Source organism: Rhipicephalus microplus, chromosome 6 (genome assembly GCF_043290135.1).
Source record: "Rhipicephalus microplus isolate Deutch F79 chromosome 6, USDA_Rmic, whole genome shotgun sequence".
Lineage (NCBI taxonomy): Eukaryota > Metazoa > Arthropoda > Arachnida > Ixodida > Ixodidae > Rhipicephalus > Rhipicephalus microplus.
The window spans coordinates 107,638,307-107,664,554 of record NC_134705.1 but is presented as its reverse complement, the minus strand read 5'-3'; the positions used below and the strand labels follow the sequence as shown (position 1 = coordinate 107,664,554).

Genomic DNA, 26,248 nt, shown 5'->3' with positions numbered 1-26,248 from the left:
CCAAAACAGTGCTGTAAAGGACGTTAGGGAAAAGGCCGCTATAGCTGTTTTATCAGCCCTAAAACAAAGGAGCAGCAGAACGGTACGCAATACAACTTTCAAAAAGGCTTTAAACTTGCACTGAAATTATTAAATACATATCATAAAACATAAGAAAAGTTGTTAAAAACACGAAAAAAATTGAAGGGATGCTACAATAACAAAAGTGAAGAATTGCGCGTGAAGAACATGACGAAATGTCAATGCCACCAACAGTCAGGGCATTTAGAAGACGGGGTAGTCTTGCGCGTAACACATGTGAACAGTAGTTGGTACGGGAACGCGGTACCAACCAATACTCTCGTTGTCTAGTATTATGAGCAGCTTCATGCTGCGTCAGGTAATGCATGTCAGTGTGTGCGCAGTACACAAGTACTAAGCGGTATTTTAACAGGGTCATTACCTTCGGTATGCTGAAATACTGAAATAAGAATGCTGAAGAAAATTCACGTGCTTTATTGAAATTAGCTCAAAGAGACCATTTTCTGCATAACGTAGGGCCTCTCTATATTAATTTGAGAGGTTCTCCATAATGCTAGGTAACAAGAGTTGAAGTGGCCAAACAAAGAGGGAATTATAAATTAGGCACTTGATAGAGCGAGGAAGGTAGTTTAAATAATACACACTGCCCATGATTTGCGAGAACTTTCCTGTAAGAAAATCAGTATGGCTACATCAAGTTATATTCTGATCAAGCATAACGCCTTACAGTTTTAGAAAATTAAGAATTTCGATTTTGGATATGATTCGGAATAAATCGTCTTTAAAGATTACACACGTGTTTTTTTACTGTGAAACAACACGCCTTTGGTGTTTGCAGAATTATTGGTGAGACCGTTATCGAGCGACCATGAGTGTAAATTTTTCAAAACTGCATTCGCTTTTGCGACCGTTTCGGCTGGACTGCTAGATTAAGATAATAACGTATTATCGTACGCGCAGCCCGCGTAGCGTGTGTTGTCATCAATGTTTACAATATCATAAATAGAAGTATTAAAGAACAGGAGCCTCCAGAATACTTCTCTGGGGCACGACGACAATACCTGAACTAACTTCTAATTTACCGCTATAGATCTGCATGAACTGTTGTCTATTACCTTAGTAAGACCTCAATTTATCTAAAGCGATGCTGTCTATAGCATAACAATCTAGATTTATGAGCAGTTCATGGTTTACAGAGCCAAAATCTTTTAAAAATCAACAAACACTCCCATTGTGTACGACCGTTGTTCAATATTGTTTAAAATTCTTTTTGTTCCAGCTGAGCAAGCAGCGTTGATCTATCTTTACGGAAGCCATGGTGATGTATAGTTATCAGGCTATGTTTGTCCAGAAAGTCAGAGATTCTTTATGGGCGGTAACAGCGCACAAGTTCACGGGACCAAGAGAAGAGACACAAACTTTATTGAAGAAGAGACACAAAGATTTATTGAAATATACGTTTTGTCTGAACACGTAAGATAAACATACAGATCATACACACAAAGGCCTGCTAGGGGCCGTGTTGAGAGACTCTTCTTCACGTATGTACGTGCGCTGTTACCGTGCGTTAAGTATCACCAACTAGCCGAACTATCAGTCTTACATCAGAGATTCTAAAAAATATAATTTTTTCTAGACTTATTGCAAAAAAAGGGTACCAGTCTTTAATTAGATAGCATGGTATTTTCGCGGTATACATAGCGCAACTACATTCGCAATCTGCTTTCTTTGTGATAAAGTTTCATAGGACAGACATATTGTGTATATGTGCAAGTACCATTGGGAATATGTCTACACCGAGGCTTACAGGCTTCATTTTGATATTATCCGCATCACAAGAGTTGTTAATATTTAGTCAAGAAAATATTGCAATACAATTTGCATTAGTTCATGAATGTAGAACGCCCTGCCGCAGTGGTCTAATTGCTAAGGTACTAGGCTGTTGACACACAGGCTGCGGGATTGGTGCACGTTAGAGAACCCAAAGTGGTCGAAATTTCCGGAGCGCTCCCCTACGGCGTCTCTCAATGGTGGTTTTGGGACGTTAAACCCCACATATCAATCAATCAATCAATCAATCAAGGATGCAGAAGGATTGAACACTCGCAATTTAACTCAAGAAACAGCTTGCATCTTCATTGCCATTTCTAAATGGAAGGTTAGTAAAGTAATCAATGAAATGGTTTGTCGTTTTATCTTCGGGTATTATAATTCCATCCAAAGTGAGACTCATATATGCACTTGGAATGGACCCTCTGTTTAACAAGAAGTTAAGTAATGCCAAGTTTTATTGCTGGGATTGCGATAAGGTGACAAGGCTTACTTGTAATAGGCCGTTTTGGCACTGAGTAATTCCGTAGAAAGGCCATTTCAAAATTACTTGAAATGTTTGAGATCATCTAATTTCCAGAACGCGATGAATTCGCCTTTTTATTATTGCCTTTCTGATATTGCCTTTCTAGCTTTGCCTTTCTATTACTTTTACAAAGAGTTCACTTGCACCCATGGTTTACGAATCCTTGACGCGACAAACATTTCGACAGGAAAGAAAGCGTTTATCGTAGTATGGAACAAATGTTTCCAGAAAAACATCATAAGCGCCACAAGCACTTGTACCGGCAAAAACTTCATTCCACATCATTCGACGCAAGTCATTGCAAGGGCTTAAAAGTCTGTCTTCCGTAATAATTTGCGCGAACAGACATGCTTCGAGGTGTTTTTAGGCTTTCGTTTAAGAAAAAATAAATAAAGGCACATGACTGCTTAAGCTATGAGGTATAGTGCCACCATTACTATAGTTGTCCTAAGATTAGCAATTAAGAAGTCAAGGAATGTCGATGTTTCATACCTAACTCTTGTTGGCCTGTTGATAGCATTAAATCATCCATAAGTTTCCAAAAGCAAATTGAAATCACGTGTTAAACTAGTCAGTAAACATGTTCAGATGGAAATCACCACGGCAAACCAACTTGTATTTAAATTGAAAAACGTGCTTTCAAAATTTCTCAAAAAATACAAAAAGTCTTGCAGATGACGTTGAGGTCTGTAGGCAATGAAATAAACTGTATGCGCATATAATACTGACAGCATCTTATAGTCTTCAGTAACAAAGTAAAATTCGTCAACATACTTTGCAATATTTGAGTTGCACACAAGTGAGCTGACCCGGCGCCAACGTAAGATTTTTCGGAATTTCGTAAAGCACCTATATCTTGGAGGACAGCAAGGTATCTAAGTCATTGTACCACGTCTCAGAAAGCATTATGAATTGAGCGTTAAAGTTCAGGCTGATGAATAGGTCGTCAAGTTCATCTTTTCTTTGTTTTTCGCAGATTGGCAATTTATGTACACGCAGTTTAGAACGACACTGCTCTGCACGCATATATTATCGGGAGGGTTCCTTGAGAACTACGTATTAGAGTGTGAGAATGCATCCATGTTAGCAGCAGTATTCTTTTTCGTTCTCAAAAAAACATCTTAGTCCCATCAGCAGCCAACCGTATCATGTGCGCTCGCTCCCCTTTGCTCTTTCGCACAAATATCTTTTCAGCCTGGTGCCTTGCAAAACAAAAGTTGTTTAGTCGCACGCCCTCTTTCGCCACTATTTGAAGCATCTGATTTTGCGCTGTCGCCCTGTCGTAATGGTCTCATGTCAGAGGTACATGGCTGCTGACCCGCAAGCCACGGGATCAAATCCAGGCGGCAGCGGCTTCAGTTTCGATGGACGCGAAAATGCTGTAGGCCCGTGTGCTCAGATTTGGAGTGCACGTTAGAGAATCTCAAATGGTCAAAATTTCCAAAGCCCTCCACTACGGCCTTTCCCATAATCGTATGGTAGTTTTGCGAAGTTACACCACATATAGCATCAATTATCTTGCGCAGTCAAGTTTTCCGGCATGAAGAGCCCTTTGTGGCTCTCAGCCAAAGCCTTCCTTTACTGAAGCCTTATGTCTCTTATTGCCTGGTTAAAGAAACATGATAATTTCTTGGAGCGTGTTATTTAACTGTTGAAGTCTGTGAATCGAGTTGACAGTTTGCTCAGTGCAGGGGGCGTTCTGCAGTTTGCACGCAATTTCGTTTATTTTGCCAACCAGACCCTCATTTTTGTCTTGTTTAACTCTGTGAACTTCAATGTTAAGTTTTTTTTATTATCAAGATCAGTTACTCTAGCACGAATAGCCAGTTTTCTGCATTCACACTCAATGCCTCGAAAACAACAATTCTGTTTTTGGCAACTTTACACAATTTTTATGCCCCGCCGCGGCGGTCTAGTGGCTTAGGTACTCGGCTGCTGATCCGCAAATCGCGGGATCGAATCCCGGCTACTGCGGCTGCATTTCCGGTGGAGGCGGAAATGTTGTAGGCCCGTGCGCTCAGATTTGGGTGCACGTTAGAGAACCCCAGGTGGTCTAAATTTCCAGAGCCTTCCACTACGGTGTCTCTCGTAATCGTATGGTGATTTTGGGACTTTAACCCCACATACCAATCAAATCAATTATGTAAGTGCTGACTCATAACAATTGGTCCAATTTTTAATCAGTATAAAATTAGACAAACGAATAAAGTAGTAATTCGTTTGAACATCTATTTTTGATTGTACAGATTGAGTAAATAAAGACTTGCCCTTTCAACAGGAATCAAGCCACCGTAGAATGCTGCGGCCATCCATTTCTGAAATGAGGAAGATACGGCGATTAGTGAAAGGAATTAGAAGCAGGCACATACTACGTAATATTGCCATTTGAAAAAGTATTTATAGTTTAGCGGTTGCAGTTGAACTGTTCATTATGCTATTTTCAACAAACTTTCAGCTCAGGTTCACCAAATCAACTTCACACCTCTACAGAGTAATTGGGTTAGTGGCACTTTGAGTTACACGCAATGCTGTACACACTTGTTATTGTGCAGATAAAAGTTCCGCAACATTGCAGAGCTTGTCAATATTAGAACAAAAATTACCATCGCCAACAGTGAAATGAAATAACTTGACCTTTCAACCCGTTAGATTTTATTACATGAAGGAAAGTGTAGAGCCATAGAACCTCTCAAGAGCAATTATATTTTATTCAAAATATTTCTCGGAATCGTGAGAATCTGTATAGGCCGCATGCACGTAAGCCATGGAGAAGTTGCACTGTACTTCAGGGAATTGAGTAAGCCGCGAATCCTCCGTACCCATCCACCGTGATTTATAGACGCGGCAACGTCCCTATACAGATATTGTACGCACAATAATTATTTTGCATATTATAGTGCCATATAGATTATAGTGCCATATACACTTTGAGTGATATATACATAACAACTACAGAGGGCATGTTATGTCACAAAGTACAAACAAAATCGTCTCTTGATGAGTTCAGGGACTCGTTCGCTTATAATAATAACTACTAAATGGTCAGCAAACTATGATGCCAAGGGATCAGCATGACGTTGAGTGTGGTGGAAGCCTGTAAAAAATCATCAAGGCCATCAATTCCTATATAGAACTCGGTATTGATGACCTTCCCATTATCTCTCTTCTAGCACGAGGCGGCTCATGTCAATATTCATTTTAAGCTATTCCTATAATAGTTACTATTCCAGTTGTTTGAGCCAGGTCTGTACGGGTGATTCTTGATGATACCTTTTCTGTAGGAAGACTTGTTAACGAGTTGGTGGGTTTCAATCAATCAATAAATAAATTTTTTTTAGTCGCGTCAGAAGTGTAGTACATTAGATGTAAGTATGCATGACAATGTCCCAAGGTAGTGAACCGCAGGCGGGGCCTCCTACGTTAATACAAAGAAAAAGACAAAATACGAATAATGAAAGAACAAGTCACAAGAACACTACGAAAATTTTTTTACAAACAAAGCAAGACATAGAAAATTAAGAAAATTAACCAGGTATACGCTCATTACAAACTTTTACAATTTTGTCTTAAAACATGAATGTGCAATGAGCTCCCTTCGCTTAAAGACTTCCTGAGATGTCGCCACAGGGACTTAGTGGGAAGCCGCCCTGTTGCCACTTTGGTTTTTAGGTGTCCAGGTGGCCGAGTGATGAAAAATATTGTTAACTGCGTGAGCTCTCGGCAAAGCGAAAGAAAGCGAACGCGCTGGTTGAATTTCTGAAGTCATCGAAAAAGTGTACACACGGCTACAGTGGCTAGAATAGGGAAGTGTGATGAGCGGCTAGTGGAGCCTACGGAGTGCACTAAAGCCTCGGCGAAGCGGCCGTGTTGGGGCGCACGCAGTCATTTATACGGTGTTTGCGCGTTTCCGACAGTTTCGTCAGGCGCGTTCATTCTTGTTTCTTTTTGTGCGGTGGCACTCTGACACCAAGGCTACTGTATGCACTCTCAAGTCACAAGAACAAAGCCATTGCTTGCCTCGGGGTGCACTATGGGCTACGAGTTATCTAAAATGAAGCATGCAATGTTCGGCATTCCAAACAACAAAGCTCTGGTAGCGCTGTGGTGAAAAGTGATTCCGCGCGCTGACAAGCTGCTTCAAAAAAACTCGGCTGTGTGCGAGTTGTACTTCGACGAGAGGTACTGCACTTCGAGCACACTGTGAAGGGCGAGAAATCGTCCCCATCGAAAGCGATAGGCGTGTGCAGGATTCCCGTTCAGGTGGGAAGGGGGGTCATTGCTGCGCCCTTCTCTCCATTATATCAGTGTATAAGGCAGATTTTGCACCCCCCTTTTAGGTGACTGAAAGAGTGCACCTAATCAATGTGTAGAGCAGATTTAGCGCCCCCCTCCCAGCTGATTGACTATAGAAGGGGCTCTCTCCCCCTCTGCCTCCTCGTGCAGATGCCTATGGGTAGGCCTTTCAGAAAAGTTCTTCGCATTTGTGGACACCCTTGAAATCACTTTATCAAAGTGGTTTAGCTACAACCAACTTCACAGTGACAGCTTAGGAGAGTAAGCTTGTTTTCTGCTCAGAAAAAAAGGTGTCACACTGATGTGCGCACAACATAGTTCGAGCCTCAGTTTTCAAGTGAGCTAGTTTTTTCTGCTCAACCATTTTCATTGTTACACAAGGCACTACACAAGGAACGAGCATTTTCCCGTGAAAAAAGAAAGCACTTAACGCATACGCAAGTCACCTAGCCAATGGAAACAATGTTCTATGTTGCGCTTGTGAACTATAACACCTTTTTTGTAGATAAAAAAGACGCGCAATAAAATAATAAGAATGCAAACACCAGAGTCACTACTCGGAAAAGCGTTGTATGACCAGTGTGCAAAAAATAAAATGTTTCCATCAAGAGTCCGCTCTTGATTGTCGTCTCTGGGTTTGATAATGAGTTTGCGTTAGGTATTATTGTTTGAAACTCTATGGTCTTATCAGAAGCAGCCATAGCGAGCTATGCATGTTATGAAAAATGGCGCCTTATTTTCAGATGAGTGCATGAGGAAATGATGGTTCGCTGTGGAAGGTGTTGCAAGCAATGACTCACAACTGCGTTCCCCGTTCCACTGTTCTACCACTTCACAACGAATACATCTTTCATGCCATCACACGCTGACTTTTGGCATCCTTTCAATATTTCAGTTCAGTCGAACAACTGCGTAGGCATCTTGTAGATTCAGAAGCTAATTAACATATCTGCACAGTCGCCATTTGACGTCATGCACGAGAAATAAATTATATTTTAACTTCTTCACATTGCCCGTGCGCGTGGTTGATTTCCGTCTCTGCGCAGCGCAGCGCCGCCCTGGGTAACGTAGGATGAATGCATGAATGTATCCAGATGTGCCCTTTAGATCTGGTGGTGGCTCAAGCCCCCTAGACATAAAGTTAAGTACCATCACTGTTTGATTAAGGATTGAATTTCACTTGCGCCTTGATTGTAGCCACCAATCAGTTGGCCTCCTCCTGGTTATTTCTACCCCTTTAACGTCTAGTTTGCCTTAACTGTCCCTAAACACCCATGCTTTGAAGAGTTCGGCGCCATTATCGTCGGCTACAGGGCGGAGCCTTTTACGGAACCTTATGACATGTTCAGCCATTTCCTCCTCCTCTCCACACGCACTACATACCGTGTCTTTGCCTTCGTATTTCGCTCGGTAGATCATGGTCCACAATACTCCCGTTCAAGCCTCAAAGAAGAAAGAACTTCGCCGAGAATTATCGTAGATATTTCCCTTGAAATTTCCCGATTCAAGGTTTAGTAGGTCTCCAGTGATTATTTCGTAAGCATTCCTATCTTTCACATGTCCCTCTCTGTTTCATTCGCCTTCTTCTCAACCGATGCATCCTTTTGGCTTGGTATTCTGCTGTTGTCTAAATACTTGCTTGACAGTTTTTGAGTTCACTTCCTCCATTTAGTATCAACATTCTTCATGTACAAGTAGCTGAAAAAGTTCGTAGCCCCATGCTCTTCTCCCATTTTTCTCAATCACTCCTCAAATTCTACCCGGCTGCAAGCTCTCCTGCAAACAAACAATGTCCATCGCATGTCACCCTGTACCTCCTGACTTAGGGTATTTCCGTGCACTTTCAAAGGAAGTCTACCTATGCAACGTTGTTTAATTTTCAATCTTGCTTGAAGTTCTCATCTCTTGCACAAGACCGCATTGCTGAACGTCAAACCCTGGACCATGAAACCTGTACAAATCCGTCTCACAATGTCATACCTATTGTAGTTCCACAGTGCCCTAGTTTTCATCACAGCTGCGTTCCTTGTGCCCTTAGTCATTACGTCTTTGATGCTCCCTTAAATACTCAGCACCGTCATTTATTCCAACGTACAAATATTTGTATATATCCACTATTTCTAGCGTGACTTCATGTATCCTATGCTCACTGCCTTTATCGTCAATAAAGATCTTGATTTCCGATTTTTCCCAGCTGAACTTCAAATTTAACCTATCTTCCTCATTACCACAGATGTCTATCAATCCCTGCAGATCTTCTTCTTTCTCGGCTATTAATACAATATCATCTGCATACATAAAGGCTGGTAATGACTGTTCATTGTGTTTCCTTTGCTTGGCAAAAGAGAGGCTGAAGCCGAGTCAACTCCCCCATAATTTGGCTTCTAGCCCCTGTAGATACAACCGAAACAACAAAGGTGGCAAGAAACATCCCTGTCGAAGCCCGCTAGATATTTCTGTAGGTTCAGATACTTGTTCTTCCAACGGTTTTCTTTCAAGGCGCTACGCACTAGCAGGCACGTTTGTCACACTTTACTATTCTAGCGACTGTAAAACAGCCACCGTCACTGCGCAAGGCACGAGCATGAGCTTGCCGAAGAAGCTCCTGAAACGAAACTCTCTAGGCTTTAGGAAGAGTTAATGGAGTTTATTATTTGAAGGCATAACATACTCGAAAGCCCCCTATAGGAAGAGTATGTATTCGTCGTGGTGCCCTAGGCTGCACCTAAAGTCTAAGAAACCACGAAAGCAATAGAGAGTCAAAACGCTCCGACATAGTTATATTCGGCAATCCTAATTCAATCAAAGGTACTGGATCAGCCTCTAGAACTGTATTGTCATTTAAGTGGTGATGACCTACAATCTTGTTCTGGAGCGACAATCTCGTCCAAGAGCTAGCCATCAGACACATGTGTTCTAGTCAAAAGTTCACATTTTTAATTAGTTTTTTAAAGCGCACTACTCTAGGGCTTCGAACATGTTAGCTGGAAAACGAGAGGGCAAATTGTAGGCTGGTCAATCATCAGATCTTCGCAGCAGATGAGGATTCGAAACAAATAGCCTCAATACAATATTGCAAGTTACTTAGGTGCTCTTGTTGCCAAGCTCAACACTGCCTATTCACGCTTGCTGATAATATGTCGTAATAGCACTGCTAGGCAAAAGCTTTCAAAATAACTTGAAGACAAACATGCCAGTACTAGATAGAAAGTTGTTCAGTCACGTAATTCAACTTCTTGCTTTCCACCTGTGTGCTCCCCTGTGCAAGATGTCATCTCAAGTTATGGCGACACCACTTTGTGTAGTGTAATTTGTAAGCTGGTTGCAGCCCTGTGGAATCTGTGAATCAGCGTAGCCAGTATAGAAGAGTGAAACTCTTTCAATACTTATTCATCCATTATCGTAAGCGCAGGTGTTAATGGCTGCTGCGCTCACGTGTTAGCCGTCTAAACGCTCTTAGTTGTTGACAGCATTGGCAACATCGAAAAAAAACTGAACATGTCGATAGCCATAGACGATGTTTCTTTCTTTCATGATTTCTCATTATCACGTAATTTCAGTGAATGTCATGTGCTCTGTCGGACATAAACGGTAGACGTATTCTAGGGATTGTTATATTTTCATGCTGTCTTTTTGACAACAATGTAGTTGCCTTCATTTGACAGTGTCTTGAAGAGTGTTTTCCATATATTCCGGCAGAGGACTTAAAGTGAAGGGCTGAAGAAACAGAGAAAATATGAAAAATACGGGACACTGTCTTCGTCGTTATGACACAAAGGGCGGGATTGACTCCACTGGTTCTTTATGAAAGTCAAGACAGTGGTAAAGCGGTAAGTGGAGTTTCGGATCTAAGTAAGATTTGACGTCCTCACTGGTGGCACTTTAATTTCTGGCGCTGCCATATTCAATAACTCACGAGATTTGACGTGACCCGTGGCAAAAAGACGTCGGTGTCTTAAGCTTTGCAAGTAGGAGGCAATAAAAAAAATGGCAGATCCTATGCATGATGGGAATCGATGATATGCGAAGCAAGAGTAAGGGAGGTTTTATGACACTTTATTAAAATCAGCACAACCTGACGAGGCGCATGAAAGTAGTACAGAGTAAACACAAGTAGAAATGTTTTGCGCACCCAGGTATCTAGATAAGATGCAAGTATGTTGTTATAGTCGTGTAACGACGGCACTGCTGACATTTGCATTACAAGCTTCAGCAGTGGTCTGCATGTAAATTATGCCATACATGACTTCCATCACATTAGTATTATGTTTACACTTGGCATTTTTGTTTGTGGTCCATTCAAGTCATGCAATAGCAAATTTTGTACATGTGAAGTGAAACGCCCACGAGCACATCATGAACGTAGCCATGCTCTTACAACCGTGTGCTCAGATTTGGGTGCACACGTTAAAGAACCCCAGGTGGTCGAAATTTCCGGAGCCCTCCACTACAGCGTCTCTCATAATCATATGGTGGTTTTGGGACGTTAAACCCCACATATCAATCAATCATGCTCTTACAAGACATGGATATCATGATTAGCATGTTTGAACGAGTCATAAGCTTTTGTCGTCCATTCGCGCCACGTAACACAAAACTTTTGTATATGTGGAGCTAGCGGAATGGCCATGAGCGCATCATGAGCATGATATGTAGTCATGTTTTACAAGACACGCATTTCGTGATTGTCATATTTGCACCAGTCACATTACCTCGTCATCCATTCATGTGACATAATACCAAATTCGGTGTACTTGAAGTTAACAAAATGGCCGCGAACGCTTCGTGGGTGTGGAACGTGGCCATGTTATTACATGACACACAGTTCATGACTATCATAATTCGACGTGTCCTTTACCTTCTTGGTCCATTCGCGTGACGTAATACAAAACTTGGTATATGTGAACTGGCAAAATGGTCGCGAGCGCATTATGAGCATGACATGCAGTCATGCTGTTACATGACATGCATCTCATGATTATCAAGTTTAAACCAGTCACATATCTTTGTCATCTATTGACGTGACGTAATACCACATTTTGCATATGTGAAGCAAGCAAAACGACCACGAGTGCATTATGAGCGTGGCATTTAGTCAGGTTGTTACATGGCAAGCATCTCACGATTATCATATTTACTGCAGTCACATAACTTATTATTCCATTCATGTGACATAATGCCATGTTTTGTATACTTCAAAATATGAAAAGCTCCATTAGTGGGGCATGTAGTCATGCTTCTTCATGACACGAATTTCATAATTTGCATGCTTTGATATGTCATTTACTTTCGTCATTCATTTGCGTCACGTAACGACGAGCTTGTTATGCATGAAGCTAACGAAACAGCCTCGAACGCGTCATGAGCGTGGCATGTAGTCATATTTTTACAGGACACACATCCCATGAATATCATGTTTGAACCGGTTACGTACCTTCATGTTTTATTCACGTCCCGTAATACGATATTTGGTATTTGTGAAGGTAGCGAAACAGCCCCGAGCTCACCATTGTTTCGCATGTAGCAATGTTTTTACATGACACGCATGTAAAAATTTTTATGTTAGGGTCTGTCACTTGTGTTCGCCATGCAGTCATGTTACACCATACCTGTTTCGCAACATGACATGTGAAGAACACAACCGAAACAGCAGCAAGTCCATAAAGTGTAAATCATGACATTCATGACATGTATGTGTTCATTTTCTTGTTATGACTAGTCACCTATGCTCAGCCTAATGTCATGTTATGCCGTACACATCTAGGTATCAATATCATTATTGGAACTGCCAGGACAGCTAGAAGTCATAGGTGGATAGATAGATAGATAGATAGATAGATAGATAGATAGATAGATAGATAGATAGATAGATAGATAGATAGATAGATAGATAGATAGATAGATAGATAGATAGATAGATAGATAGATAGATAGATAGATAGATAGATAGATAGATAGATAGATACGCTCAAAGTCGCTGACGATCCAAAAAAATGCTTCGCATTGAACGAATCTGCATCGTAGCACCAGCATGCCAATTTCTTGTGGCAAATTAAGCTTGCGGCGAATCTGGCCAATTTAGCTGGTGAGACCCAAAGCAACACACCAAACAGCGCATCTACTGTTCGCTTTGAGAACACCCTCAACGACGACGCTGTTTCCCTCGCTTTGGGAGAGAAGAATTAACGAGCGACGACAAGCGGCCTCGAAGTGGAGAGTCTAAATGAACGGTTGATAACAGCGAAGGCTAAATCTGCGCTCCGCTTTGATTACCAGTGGTCACGTTTTCATATTTAAAGTGGCTATAGACTATTCGAAGGAAGGGCATAAATTCACTCTAATGACTCGACTGGCTATCAGAAATGGAAAAAATGTAATTGTGTTGTTTTATATAAATACTGCCATAATTATGTTTGTACTCATCGGAAGATGCCTTTTGCCACAAGAAAGACAACGCCGCAAGTATCACGCAGATGTTCGTGGCTGTGATTTATAAAGAACACCACTTGCCTGAGTTGGACCAGGCTCGATAGTTCCGGGATTGCCTTCTGACCCAGGCTGAAACATGGAGACAATCAAAATCAATAAGGAACCCTGGACGTGAGTGCATAAAACTATGGGTTCACAATAGCAGTACTTCTTTTATTAACCACCTGTGATAATCTGTTTCATAATGCTGCATGAAAGACGCGTTGTATGGGCTGCTCGAACGTAGTTTTCCGCTGATATACCTAGATTAAGAAAATTATTTACTTTTTATTATGTTTATTGCTTAATTCCGTTGGAACACTTTATTTCGAAAGTGTTGCAAAGTGACAGAAATATTTAGTTGGCATATGAATTGAGCACTGGACCTTGGTGTTGAAATTCTCCAATTGTTGTATTTTTCTGGAGTGCATCAGCGAAACTCATTGGCCTTCCGTGGATCACTATGTGTATTCATTGTCCATGTTTGGTGGCTACTTTGTATTGATGCTTAGAATACAAGAATAGGAACAGTGGAATCTGAAATCATTGCCCCTAGAACAAATATAGTGAACTTCGGGTGAAATTCATTTTGATTGCTTTCAGTTTAATAATGAATGTTAACAGCCAAAGTTTTTGGGAGAGAGTCTTTAAAATATGCGATGAGAGTGCCCATTGGAGCTTTTTTTATGTCAGCAGCGATTTCTACTATGTCGTTGCACTTATAAAACAGTAAGTCACCTGTTTTACATGAGGCCTAGATTTATTTACATATTATTTCGAAAGTACAATAGCATCTGCTCACATTTTATTTTGCAAAAAAGCATGAGGTCAAACACATTGTATCCACAACAAATGCGACTAATGCAGCTGGTTAGCATGCATTGATGTTGAATTTTGCACATGGTTACCATTACCGAAGAAACCAGAATTCACAAGAACTCGTCAATTAGGATGTGACGTGTTTTTGAGGCGTGACAAGTTTCTACAACAATATTGCACGTTCGATTGTTCCGAACACAAAAAACACAAAAGTGAAACACGAAAACCATGGTGTTCTGAAGTTTGAGATTCTCTCTTCTGTGTCGTCTTGATTACCTAAACTGATCACACTTGCAGTTCATGTGTAATTCACTTTTAAATGTTTGCCCATTATGCAATCCTAATGTTGCAAAACTGAAGCGATGTGGATCTAAGAACCAGCATCACAAATATTGTGCGCCAAAAGCGCCATTTATTGGTATTGTCGTTGGGTTTCGCTTAATATTGCGACTCATTAAGCCATAAGTTCATTTGGCATTACCGAATAGTTGAACTATTCAAATATGTAAAGGCAAGTCGTAGGGTCAACTGAAATGTGTTTTTCTTTGTACTCGTTCTGGTTGCACATTCTAATATCTAATTCAGCATATTGACATTGGCGTTTCTTGACCCATCACCTTCCAACTTTAAATGCCTATTACCATAGGTGTTGGAGCTTGACATCCTAAAAACAGCCGTAGGATAATTTTGGGTGCTGTGGACAAGGTCCCCGGAAATGTTTTCCTTGTGCGAGCTCGACTTGCGTCTAAAAAGTTCATAACAAACACTACCATTTTGCTTCCATTGAACTGCCTTTACTGCCGGAAGTCAAGCCCGCCTCCATGAGTTCAGCATTCCAGCACCAAAACCACCTAACCACCTCTGAAGCTTTCACTACTATGTCGTGATCACACTGATAACTAGTTCTGTGTGTGAAACAATCCTCAGAAATATATCGAGTCTTACGTTAAGAATTTGCGGCTACAGCCTGAAATTTGTGAGAACGAGAACTTGGCTCTTCGAAAATGTAACCATACCACGGCATTCATTGGAACCCCTTAGCAACAGGCAGGGATATAAGAATTCTTATAGCCACACCGTTGTCGTAACAAGTATGCTGTTTCAATCAAACTGAAAGATGTACGAACTGCCAATCTGTTATGCGCTATCTGTTGGCCGTACAGCAAGTGCACGCTTGCATTCGATGCGTGCAGGCTGTTGACATCAAAGGAGAAAAATGGAGTTTTATTTGCGATGCATTGGTGCACTCTCTGTGCACCAGCTTTTCATATCTTTCTCTGTACTTCAGGGGTTTCAAGGTTAATTCAGTTTGCAGGCTCCAATGACACAATTTAGTCCTGTAAAGGCCTAAAGTGAGGGGAAGGGTAGTTTTACAATTTCTGCACACGTTGCCATTTAAAAGAAAACCTTTGCCACATCTCTAGTGCGTGTGGTTTCTGAAGAAGGTCTTGGCCCAAGACTTCAATAACACGTTGATGCTGATCTTCAATATAACTGCAACCTGCAGGTTGATTCTCAAACACAGCCTTTTTTTAAGATATTATATCAACACGTGATGACCCAGAGAGTGTGCCTCACGAAAAAAATGCTTTAGATCTGTCATGCATGTGTAGCTCACGAACATACTTATCGAGATAATACAAAAAAGTATACAACGAACATGCGCAAAACACGGGCTGTAAACGAGAGGTTCACGGGCCGCGTGACTCTGTATGTTCAAGGCGCCTGCTACTTCATTAGGTGAAAAACGCTGCGAAGGCGTTGTATAAAGTCAATTCTTTGAACATCAGATAGAACCCACAGATCATTAGAACAGAGCACTTACCTCACCTGGACGAGGCGCCAAAATCCGCAATGTGTCACGGAGCAGCGGCTGCAAAGACCACGGCACGATAATCAGGACCGAAGAATATACGCAAGCATATGATTTCAAGGCAGTGTGTGTCGATAGACATTTGTTTCGAACAATACCTAGTAACTGTAAAGTGTACAAAAACTGCAGCGCACTGGAAGAACCAATTTCATTTCACAGTGACCTAGGCCAAGAATTCATATATATTGTAGTGACCGTTCTTTAAGCTATAATGTAGTACTTGAGGTGAAAATAAAATTATTAGGCTGGAATATATAACGAATACCACCTTGTATTTAGAGTTTCCGCACCTGTATATTTGTTCGGAGTACAGTATCTTGTACTGTTCTTTTTTGTTTCGCACAATGTCCCTTTTTTTCTTCGTACACATGTAGTGTAAAGTTAAAAAAACAGCAAAATCGTTTTATCTTAGGTGGTTTTTGTGACCTTCGTGAGTTATCTAAAATATCTCCTTCGCATCGACACAGTGGAGTACAAGCGAAGCCTGTCACAAACGATAAAAGAAGCTCGAAACTTCTGTGCTAGAAATGAAGCTCCAAGCTGGATAAAACATCCACGGTACAAGCGCGCTCGTTACGTCGCCCACATTCGGCTCACGCAGTGGCTACGCAGATGGTCTGCGTGGGTTGGCGCGACTTAAAAGCCACGGCACGTGTTGAAAAACAGTAGGAAGGATTTCTCTAGGAGACCAGCATTTTGCCTCGAGCTTTAAGAGCCGGGCTCTCAAAATGCATAGAACTCGTAGTGACACCGTGGACCTGATCTGACCGGGGAAAGGGGGTTTCGTAACTCTCCAACGCTTAGCTGTGCGTAGCAGAGCCGTGTACGCAAAAACCGGGATCCTGTAGGTGATGCCACTTCCGAGTGATTTGACATGCACCGGCAGAGAAAATACACCCCTTTGGTCTCTGCTCTATGTTGAGGGCAGCTCCTGGATGAACCACCTAGGTCAAATGAGCCGTCGCCTTTTCCTGTCTCCATACCTCCCTTCACTTTTGTTTTTGGCTCTTTCGCTCTTTCTTGTCATCTAATCAATTCGTTTTCCTTCCATGTTTTTCTGGGTTGCAAGGGTTAACATAGTGTATAGCCTTAACTTTGGATAGATGTATTAGGTCATAGTGTGCGAGTCAGCTGGCGCCCACGATTTCACCGCGTCCCGTGGCACCCTATTGTTAGGGTCCGTGGAGGGCGGCTGGCATGACTGCCGATTTAATAGCATGTTTCATGAGGTCACCTAACCCCTTCTGAACTGATCGCCCCTCGAAGAGGTGGTATACTGACACAACCTTTGAACTACTGTCCACTAAGATAGATAAATTTCCAAATTGTTACATTACTCGGTGCCAGAGTAAAGAAAAGAAAGCTAGAGCTATATCACTCATGCCTTTTATCAAAGTATATCATAGAAACACCAGGCACGGGCTACAGAGCCAACAGAACTACCAGTGCTAACCTGCTCCTCGAATCAGAATATCATCTACAATATCAGACAATGCACAACTTAACAGGACTCGGTGATCAGTCCATCACCATACCTTCGCACCATACACTGAACATCGTGATACAGTGTCATATGAGACCGTTTCACGGTCTCATACGACACCGAAAGGTGACGATATGAAGGGAGATTCCGCAGGCGATGAATTTAATCGACAACTGTACTGAACCAGTATTTACGTGAAAATAATTTGTAATATTATTCCCTGTAATTTCTTTGCCATGGCTGTCTGTTAACAAGGTCTCAATATAATTGTAACAAATAAACAGAAGGCCTTTAAATTTGCGCTTCTCTTTCTACATAGTATGCGGTAGTTACCTAGGCTAAGCAATAGTCTATACTCTTTTTCTACTGTGCCTGCTTGTCACACTTACTTCCCTTTACTCTCTCTTTAAATGGTACATTATGCATAGCTATACTTCACATGGTTTCGCATGCGAGGCGTCATAATTAGCTGTAATATATTGCACTGCAGCCTATCTAATCCTCTTAAACTGACCCTTCTTGCACCCTTTGGCTATTTCATAATGCATATGACTTTGATGTATACGTGAATATGCATGAGTGAAGCCGTTCGACGACATGATTTTAGGCAGATGAAAGCGCAAGATAGCCTGGAGCCCTGGTGTGAATAAGTGTTAATCCAGTTCCCGTCGTGGGGATCCAACGTGCGAACATCAATTTACGTATTCCGTTAGTTGAATTCCAATGTGTGATTTTTGCTTCTTTGAACTCCTAACACAAAAGATACTGTTTTGTTTACATTCATTTTATACGGCGTACTCTTTCGGACAGTTGTCAAGCGGATTTCCGCCCATATTTTTACCGCTATGACTTACCTGCTGCAATAAGCTAAGTGTGTTACCTTAAGAGATATGTCAGTTAAATTTAGATCATCCCTTGTGTTCTTTCACCACAAAAGCCATCAACGTTCGTATGAACAGTTTTTTTTTTTGTTCTGATCTCTTCATATTGTGTGGTATACATATTCGTAAATATGAAGATAACCATAATAAATTGTCACTTTCACTACCTTTATGTCGTCTCGTACTCAGTTCTCGTTTTTACCCGGGTATTATTATTGTCATGAGGCTTTGACGATGAATAGTGTGATTCGAAGCTGGTAAAGATGAAACTTCCTAGTTTGCTGTACTTAGCCTTAGCAAAAATAAAAGACAAACAACAAGCAGTACTGCTTTATAATAAGAACGCCAAGCTCAGACAATGGTCGGCACTTCATTTTTCTTAAAATATTTCGACTTTTCTATAGGCTAATTTATCCTTCACGTAATTGCTGCGACTTGCGTAAGCTCTATTGTAAACGCAGTTATTGTTGCTTTACAGGCAACCTGAACATAATCGTCTGAAGCAATTGCTAAGTTTTGAAACACTGCGGAGCAGCGTGCGATGAGATGCGCCAACGGTTTTTCGTGGACTAAGGTAGATCCCAACTAAGTAGCAGACGTTAGGCACCTGGGGCATTATGAAACAACATACCTGAACCAGACAAAACATATAGCATGCAGTAGAATAAACCACTTACCGAGTAAGGACTTGGCTGCCATTGAGGCTGAAAAGAGTGTGCCGCAATTATCAAAAAGACTTCACACATGCAAAATAATAACCTTATATTATCATTAGTCTCATTACATGTGTACAGAAAAACGACAAAAACAACAAATTCAAGAATAACCAAGCTGTAAAGAACGCAGAACTGTGTACTATCCTGTTTGCTTAGTGAAATCATTTTTTTGGATCAATAGGTCATTTTTCGTACAACGCACAATTTTTACGTAAATTGATTACGCAAAATTAAAATACGCCTCTTTGGAGGTGTTATAGGCTTGTTTTTTTCTTCTTAACATTGGTTTATATTTCAGATGGATTGTCAAGTCAAAGTTCATTGATTTCAATTTATATTGTAGAGTTGCGCGTATTACCATGCTCACTGTCACACACCGACGTGCCCTTGGGATGCATGCTGAGTTTTTTTTTTTTTTATCCCAGTAGCTTCTTGCCGACGCATGCAGGCTTCCTCGAGCATCAGCAGTGGCTGCGTGTAAAAAGTTGCTGGACTATTTTTATATGTTTATTTAGGCCCAAATCTATCCTGTATTTATTTCTCGCTAATTCTTGACTACCCCTGGCATTTTACAGCGTCAGCTGCTATGAGATCACAAGAAGTGTCGCGTGCACCGTGAATGCCCACAGCAGCCGCTATCGCCGGTGTACGTAACCACTATTGCGCGAAGGGAAAAAAAAACTACGCAATTAAAAGGCACCAAGAGCACAATGGCACACGAGCGAAGGTCTACAGCGTGCCACCCGAATGTTCTACCTCAGAGCCACGCTGCTGCTTGAAAGTCCTTTGCAAACTGGCCTTAGGAAGGTTTGGTGTCGTGAGAGGAATCGCGGTAATATGAGTAATAAAGTGTTTTAGGATATCGAAAGAATAGCCAGACCTAACACAATTCGAATGGGTTTACCATTGATTCGTGAAATACTCCCACCAATTAGAAAGGCTACAGGCATAATTCATCATCGTAGTAAGGTACAGCTTAAAAAAATTTCACAAAATTTTTGTAAGTAGGTGGTACCGCGATTTATCGAAGAATAACGAAGGATGACGTAGGGAGCGCCTCCCTACTTCATGAAAGTTTTGATTTTAGCGTAGTGGGTACTCTTCAAATGTGTTTGCAGCAGTTACCAAAAAAGTGCCTTGAGCAACTAAAGGATCTGAACGGTCGCTGTTACAGTTTTCACTGTCACTATGCGGCGCATTCAGCGTCGGCCAAGTGGTTTTCCATCTGTGCTTTGCGATTCACCCGCGTAGTCAGATAATTTATCAGCCTTTAGCGAAAGGACGTAGCTTTTTTAGGAAGTGGTATCATACGGCCACCTAAGAACAACGGAAGGAGACAAAGATGCGCGTGTCTCCAAGCAGATTATTGCGCAAGTGTTCTACGGCGAACATACAGCCTGCTGTGTTAATGACTGGACAAATTGGTTATTTACACTGTCGTAGGATTGCTCAAAAATGCATGGCCAACAGAAGAATTTATTCGGCGAAAGCACTCTGTCGTCCCTTGTCTTTTGTGTCAGCTTTGTTTAATATTCTCAATTATTTCATCGAGAAAGAAGACAAAAGAGTGTGGGCAGGAGATGAAAGTTTTTATTAGATATGCACATTAGACAAGTACAAAAATTGTCTAAGCAATCTGCAATTTTTGATTATATAAACCACAGTATTCTAAAATTTAATAATGTGATGGAACCACTCAATTATTGGCCGATTTTTTAAAGTGGGTATGTACTACAGTTACTAGGGGAACAAGAACAAAGAAAGGTCGCGCTGGAAAAGAAAGAAAAAAGAAATGCAACTGTGCGCCCAAATGCAACTACACGACACTTGCGAATTCCACGGGGTGGGTAGGAGCCGAAAGTTCGCTACATCTTGCTAAAATGACCAGGTTCTGTAAATTTTTTCAGTTACCTAACCTTAGTTTTGCTCCATACTGCCGGCAAAGACAACTTTATTCAACATTTCATGGCGCCTGAAGCTTTGCGCTACGCAATCCAAGCAACCCCGCAAAAGGACTTCACCCGCAACGAAGATAGAAGGCATCCAAGGAAAGCAAAAAAAAAAAATACTTAGCAAGGTCTGGACACGTGCCTACAAAATGAAGCATGGCAACTCATCGACACAAACTATTTTACGTCGTCGGATCTTCGTGTGGATCTCGAAAGTATAGAGGCGTGCAACGATGACCGGCGGATGCAGCTTGAAACGCACTTCACCAATGAATAATTTGAAGAAGATTGTGCCTCCGTAGCAGAGTATGACTACAACGCTGCTGGTACTGCCACAGGGGAAAGCGATGTCTTTGGCTGTCAGATAAAATACGGGCTCATCGGCTCTCTTCTTCATAAACTTGAGATGCTCCTTTGAATGGAAGCCCGACGCTACGGCAAGCTTTCTGGGGCATGTTCAACTTTCAAGGACAGCCTTCATAAACACCTGATGCTGATGAACATCGAATCGTTCCACTATTTTGAAGAACCATGTAACTGGACAGGCACCGAAGGCCATCAATAGCATTCAAGCAACGAAGGGGCCCTACAAACATGCCAGCCCTTTTCTAAGAAACATATTCTTATGTGGGAACAAGAACACAATCGAACAGCTATTCTTGGCGAACTTTGAAACGAACAAGTAACAAATTCATCCAGTGACGTTGCTTCGTTGCTATACCTGTTGGACTCTGTTCACATGAAAATTGGAGGATTTATTGCACTCGGTTGCTCGGAACTATCCTATGCAACCATGCTCGTCGAGGTCTTCACGTATAGGTGAAATGCTTCAAAACAACGCTGCAAAACGAGTGTCTAGACGCCTTCATCTGAAAAGTAGTACAGGAGCTACTTTATTGCGTAGACGTGGAGGTGGAGAGTTAGTATGGTGCATCCATTAGTGGCACGTTGTGTGTAGCGTAAACAATGCGGCTAATGGAGAGCGCGAGGTCAGTTCCCGACCCGTCAACTAATGAAGCCGATTGCCTCCGCAAAAGCGAACGCCGAAAATGGGCGCACGGGAATGAAAGGAGACTCCTTCGCACACACAGTTCACGGGCAGAGCCGTCCGATTCGCCCCAGTTTAGAACGAAAAGTAGGAAAGCTTCATCGGAAGCGCGTCTTGCAAGAATCACGTCAAGCCATCGTCTCGAGTTGTTGGCCTGCACGTGTGCCGTTGAGAATGCCGCAGGGACGCTACCACTTAGCTGACGATTGTTGCGGCACAGAGACGAGCTTATGCTCCCCCACTATACATCATTACCATGTGTTGTTAAAATGACGGGGCGCCTCACTGTTGCATGCACACCTGGTGAACGCACAGTGCCCCGCGGTGTACCCACCGCGTATTAAGAAGGCTTCTCCGAAGCAACGTTTAATGAGAGAGATGACGGAGCTCGTGCGTGAGAACGGTAACGAACGGAAGTCAGTCGACGGAGGCCTGCACGGCTTGACATTGGAGAGAGTCTGACACACGCTTAGAAGCTATCCCCACTCATGTTATATTTCGCCACGTGGTTTTTAAAAATGCAGTGCCTGTTATGAAAGTGATGTTTTGATTGGTTGTGGCGATGCAAGCCTACACGTGTGATTGTCTTGTGTGGATACCCTTTGTTCAACCAACGGTTGAAAGGAGCGTGTTTGAACGTGAAATGGGAAGCGGAGGTTTGGGCTTGCACGTGAGCAGAAGTCGCCTGAGTGCTACGCTAAAGCGACTCTTCACTGAAATACGGCTCTTCCATCGTGCTGCCACAGTGTATTTGGGTCATTGAGGGGCGCCCATTCCGAACCTTAAACAGCTTCGCTCCTTAGCTACTGTATAAGCTAGTCGAGGAGGAAGAAATCAACTGGTGCAGTTGGCCGGACACCGTCAGGCCCTGTGCGCTGACCAGGTAAGCACGCGACAACGAGGCGCTCCGCCATCATAACAATATTCGGCAATGACCTATAGCGCGAGAGGATAAACTCGTCTCCGTGTTGCAACCATGGTTAGCCTTCATTCTCAACGGCACACGTGCAAGCCAACAATGACTTAAACTCAGGCGACCGCGCTTCACGTGATTCTTGCAAGACGCGCTTCTGGTTAAGCTTTCCTTTTTTTCGTTAAACTGGGGCGACTTTGACGGCTCTGCTCTTGAACCTTCTGAACGAAGCAGTCTCCTTTCTTTCCCGTGCGCGGGTCTTTCACGTTCGCATTCGCGAGTCCTATCGGCTTGAATAGTTGACCGGTCGGGAACTGGCTCCACGTTCTGCATCCGCCACTATAATTGCGCTACACAAAACATGCCACTGATGGGTGACTGATACTAACTTGAAGGCTCGCTAGTCAAGTGCCTTTTTGAACGGTTATATTCCTAGTGTACGAAATCACCGACCAAGCATGGTTCACCACGCTCTACCAAAGGCATCTGCTTTGATCGGCCTCGTGATGATAAGCGCACGTGGCACAGTTATGTCCTTCCAATTCTTTCGTACTAAAGAATCACCTAGGAAGGACCGGATGTGCTAAATACGCAGTCTAAGGGAATCGGTCTAAAGACTGCCACCACATTATTCGAATTGAAAAGAGAGGCAAGATCAAGGAGTCCTAAATTACGGGTCAAAACGGATAATTCGTCACCGCAAAATACAGAGAACGTCGGTTTCCTACAACTCTTCTGAGCGTGGTTGATAAAGCAATGTATGCTCAGCTTTATGGAATCCATCGAACACTCAATGAATGTAGTGCTAATTGAAGGAGCTAGTAAATCACCAAAAAGAAGACTCGACATTTTCAAGGCGATGGTGATAAATGAAATCGTTCACTCCAAGCTTAATATAAAAACCATAGGAGTTCTGTTTATCTTTAAGGAGCTGACACAACTTCCACTGAAAATTCGTATATCAGTGTGACACGTAAGTCAAAGCCGAAGAAAAGAGGTAAATATCGGCAACTTTAGAAAAAAATCTTGATGCACAGTTTTACTCTGAAAGTCTTAGCGAGCGCAACATAGTTTTTCACACCCTTAAAGTCTTAATAGTATCGCGTTAGCTTTACCGCGAGAATGAGGTGGCGCAAAATATTGACAAATTTATCAAAAATTATGACATGCCGCGAAAACACGGATAGCTTGACTGTCAATCGTTGACGACCCAGAATCATGGTTGTTCCTTGCAAGGCCAATGATTGTGTTTCTTAGCGTTATTTCATTCCTCTTTTGCAAAGTAGGTATACGTAAATCTTCACATAGTGCGAAATATGCACCTTATGTACCAGTATGATTGTCCGCCTACGTAGTTTATATTGAGAAAAAGCACTTACCCCACTTGGACCAGCAACAGGGCTTAATGGGGGTGGAGACTGAAAAAAGTGAGCATGATAATTTGGAATGAGTAACGCCTATATAAAAAAACGTGATGATATATATCATTTTGACAACGAAATTGACAAAGATACAGTAAGAAATGTCTATTTACCCATATTATTACGAAGACATTTTTTTCTGTGTTGGTTGAGCTGAGGCGACAAGGATGTATATACCCCGTAGCTAGACTGTTAGAAACATAATACACATAGAAGGCGACTAGAACAAGAACCGCACATGCTAGACACGACTTGAACCTTTACGTTAGAGAAAACACTATTCTCTCGGCCACATAGATTAAACTTCCAAGCAATGAATTACCGTTACTATACCTTTAAAGTATAAGTGCTATTCAAGACATTATTCTGTTAAGTGATACTTGAATAAAGAAATTTTCCCTGTCCATTTGTTTTTTTTTCTGTCACATGAATGAGCCGCGCAGCGATTCTGTAAGCGTTTTTCAGCTCAGAGCCCAATCATATTTATATAGTTGCTGGGTTTAAACATGTGAACATGATCTATCGAAAAGCAAATAATTATCATTTGTGATGCACGAAATCAGTACTAAATGATTAGGTGGTGTATTTGTTTAGTACAAAATGCGTAAATACGTGTTTCTTAACACCATAGTTTTCATTACGCTGTGCTGACAATTTGATGCTATGCACAAAAAAGCCGGTGTTTTCTGCACTTCGCAAAGACATTAGGCGCTGCCACCCACCACCACCTAGCAGTGGCCCTGCGCTCTGCAGTCTTGTCTTTCCCAACTGATCATCTTATTCCCAACGGAGTACTCTATCCACTAAAGTATGCCAGAACATAGTGAGGTGTTCATAAAGCAACTTTTTATCTAACGTACGCACCATTCGGCATCAACATTAGAAGTTGCACAGTCAAGATATGTACAACCCTACATTCAAAAAAACCTTCGCGTCTTTATTAGACACAAACCAAAGACTGACAGCACAGAATGATATATAGATGTTGGCAAGATAACAAAGTGTTCTCAAGAATTCAAGTTTTAAAACTAAAAAAAAACATCAAATGGACATTGGAGCAGCAACTGTTTGTCGGCTGTTATGGCCATTTCTTATTTTATAGGGGATGTTTGCTTTTTCTGCTGGTGAGCATTTACAAAATTTTTATGATTACTAGTTCAATAACTACGTGTGTACAGGACTCAATACGGAGAATAATATGTTTTTCGCGCAAGCGACGATATGACAGCACAGCTGGCGAGCCCGCGTAATAAAATGCGGTTCTGTCGATACCTACATATAAACAACAGCCCAACAAAGTAATATACAATCCATTGTAGAAGTATTCGATTGTTTTAGATCATGAAGGCGGACCACATTACCGATAGACTGTTACGAATTCTTACATAGGAGTTGGAGAGGGAGCAGCTATATTTCGACCAGCAGCTCTCGGCGACAGCCTGGGTGGCTGAAAGCACGTCGCATTCATGGCCATCTCTCTCAATGCCGATACCGCACACAAAAAGTGATAATTCATTAGGGTGACAGAAATGCAAACCTTACTATACAGTGATTCTGTGACTTTCGAATTGCATGTGCTTAAAAAAAAAACCACCGGCATCATGTACAGGGTTACGGCCAGCGTGCGAAATCAAAGGCTCGCTGGGCCAAGCTCTGGAGACAGCGATCTCAGCGCCGCTGTTTGTGATAGTTCAATTTTCCGCATTTGAGGTTCAGTAAGACGAACATTAGTGTGGGATGCAAGGGACTGAGATGTGTTTTTTAGTTGCTGTTCAGGATATCTTTTTTTAGGTCGTATTGTTCCATGGCTTCAAAATAGGCCAATTTTTCAAGTGTCACCCACCCTGTTTCATTAGGTCTAAACCATTCGAATTAATTTACTTGGGTTGCTTCCAAGAGCTTCTCCGGGGTGTTGTGGAGAACTTAGAAAAGTCGTCACTGTGCGGAAGCCCGTTCAAAGAACGCTATGACAGTCTTAGTCGTCTTTCTCATGAGTGTATTCAGTTT

General features: G+C 41.9%; 1 protein-coding gene across 4 annotated transcripts in view; it reads right to left on the bottom strand.

Moving 5' to 3' along the window:
- LOC119167424 (uncharacterized) overlaps positions 1-26,248 on the bottom strand; it is a 179,600-nt gene that overhangs the window by 11,281 nt on the left and 142,071 nt on the right. For 3 of the 4 annotated variants that reach the window (XM_075866399.1, XM_075866401.1, XM_075866400.1), the window contains 5 exons: positions 24,200-24,238; positions 18,872-18,898; positions 15,783-15,830; positions 13,181-13,228; positions 4,645-4,692 (listed from right to left, as the gene is read on the bottom strand). In XM_075866399.1, the coding sequence (XP_075722514.1) occupies positions 4,645-4,692; positions 13,181-13,228; positions 15,783-15,830; positions 18,872-18,898; positions 24,200-24,238 (210 nt within the window). The remainder of the gene's footprint in view (positions 1-4,644; positions 4,693-13,180; positions 13,229-15,782; positions 15,831-18,871; positions 18,899-24,199; positions 24,239-26,248) is intronic. The other variant, XM_075866402.1, reaches the window with a different exon arrangement.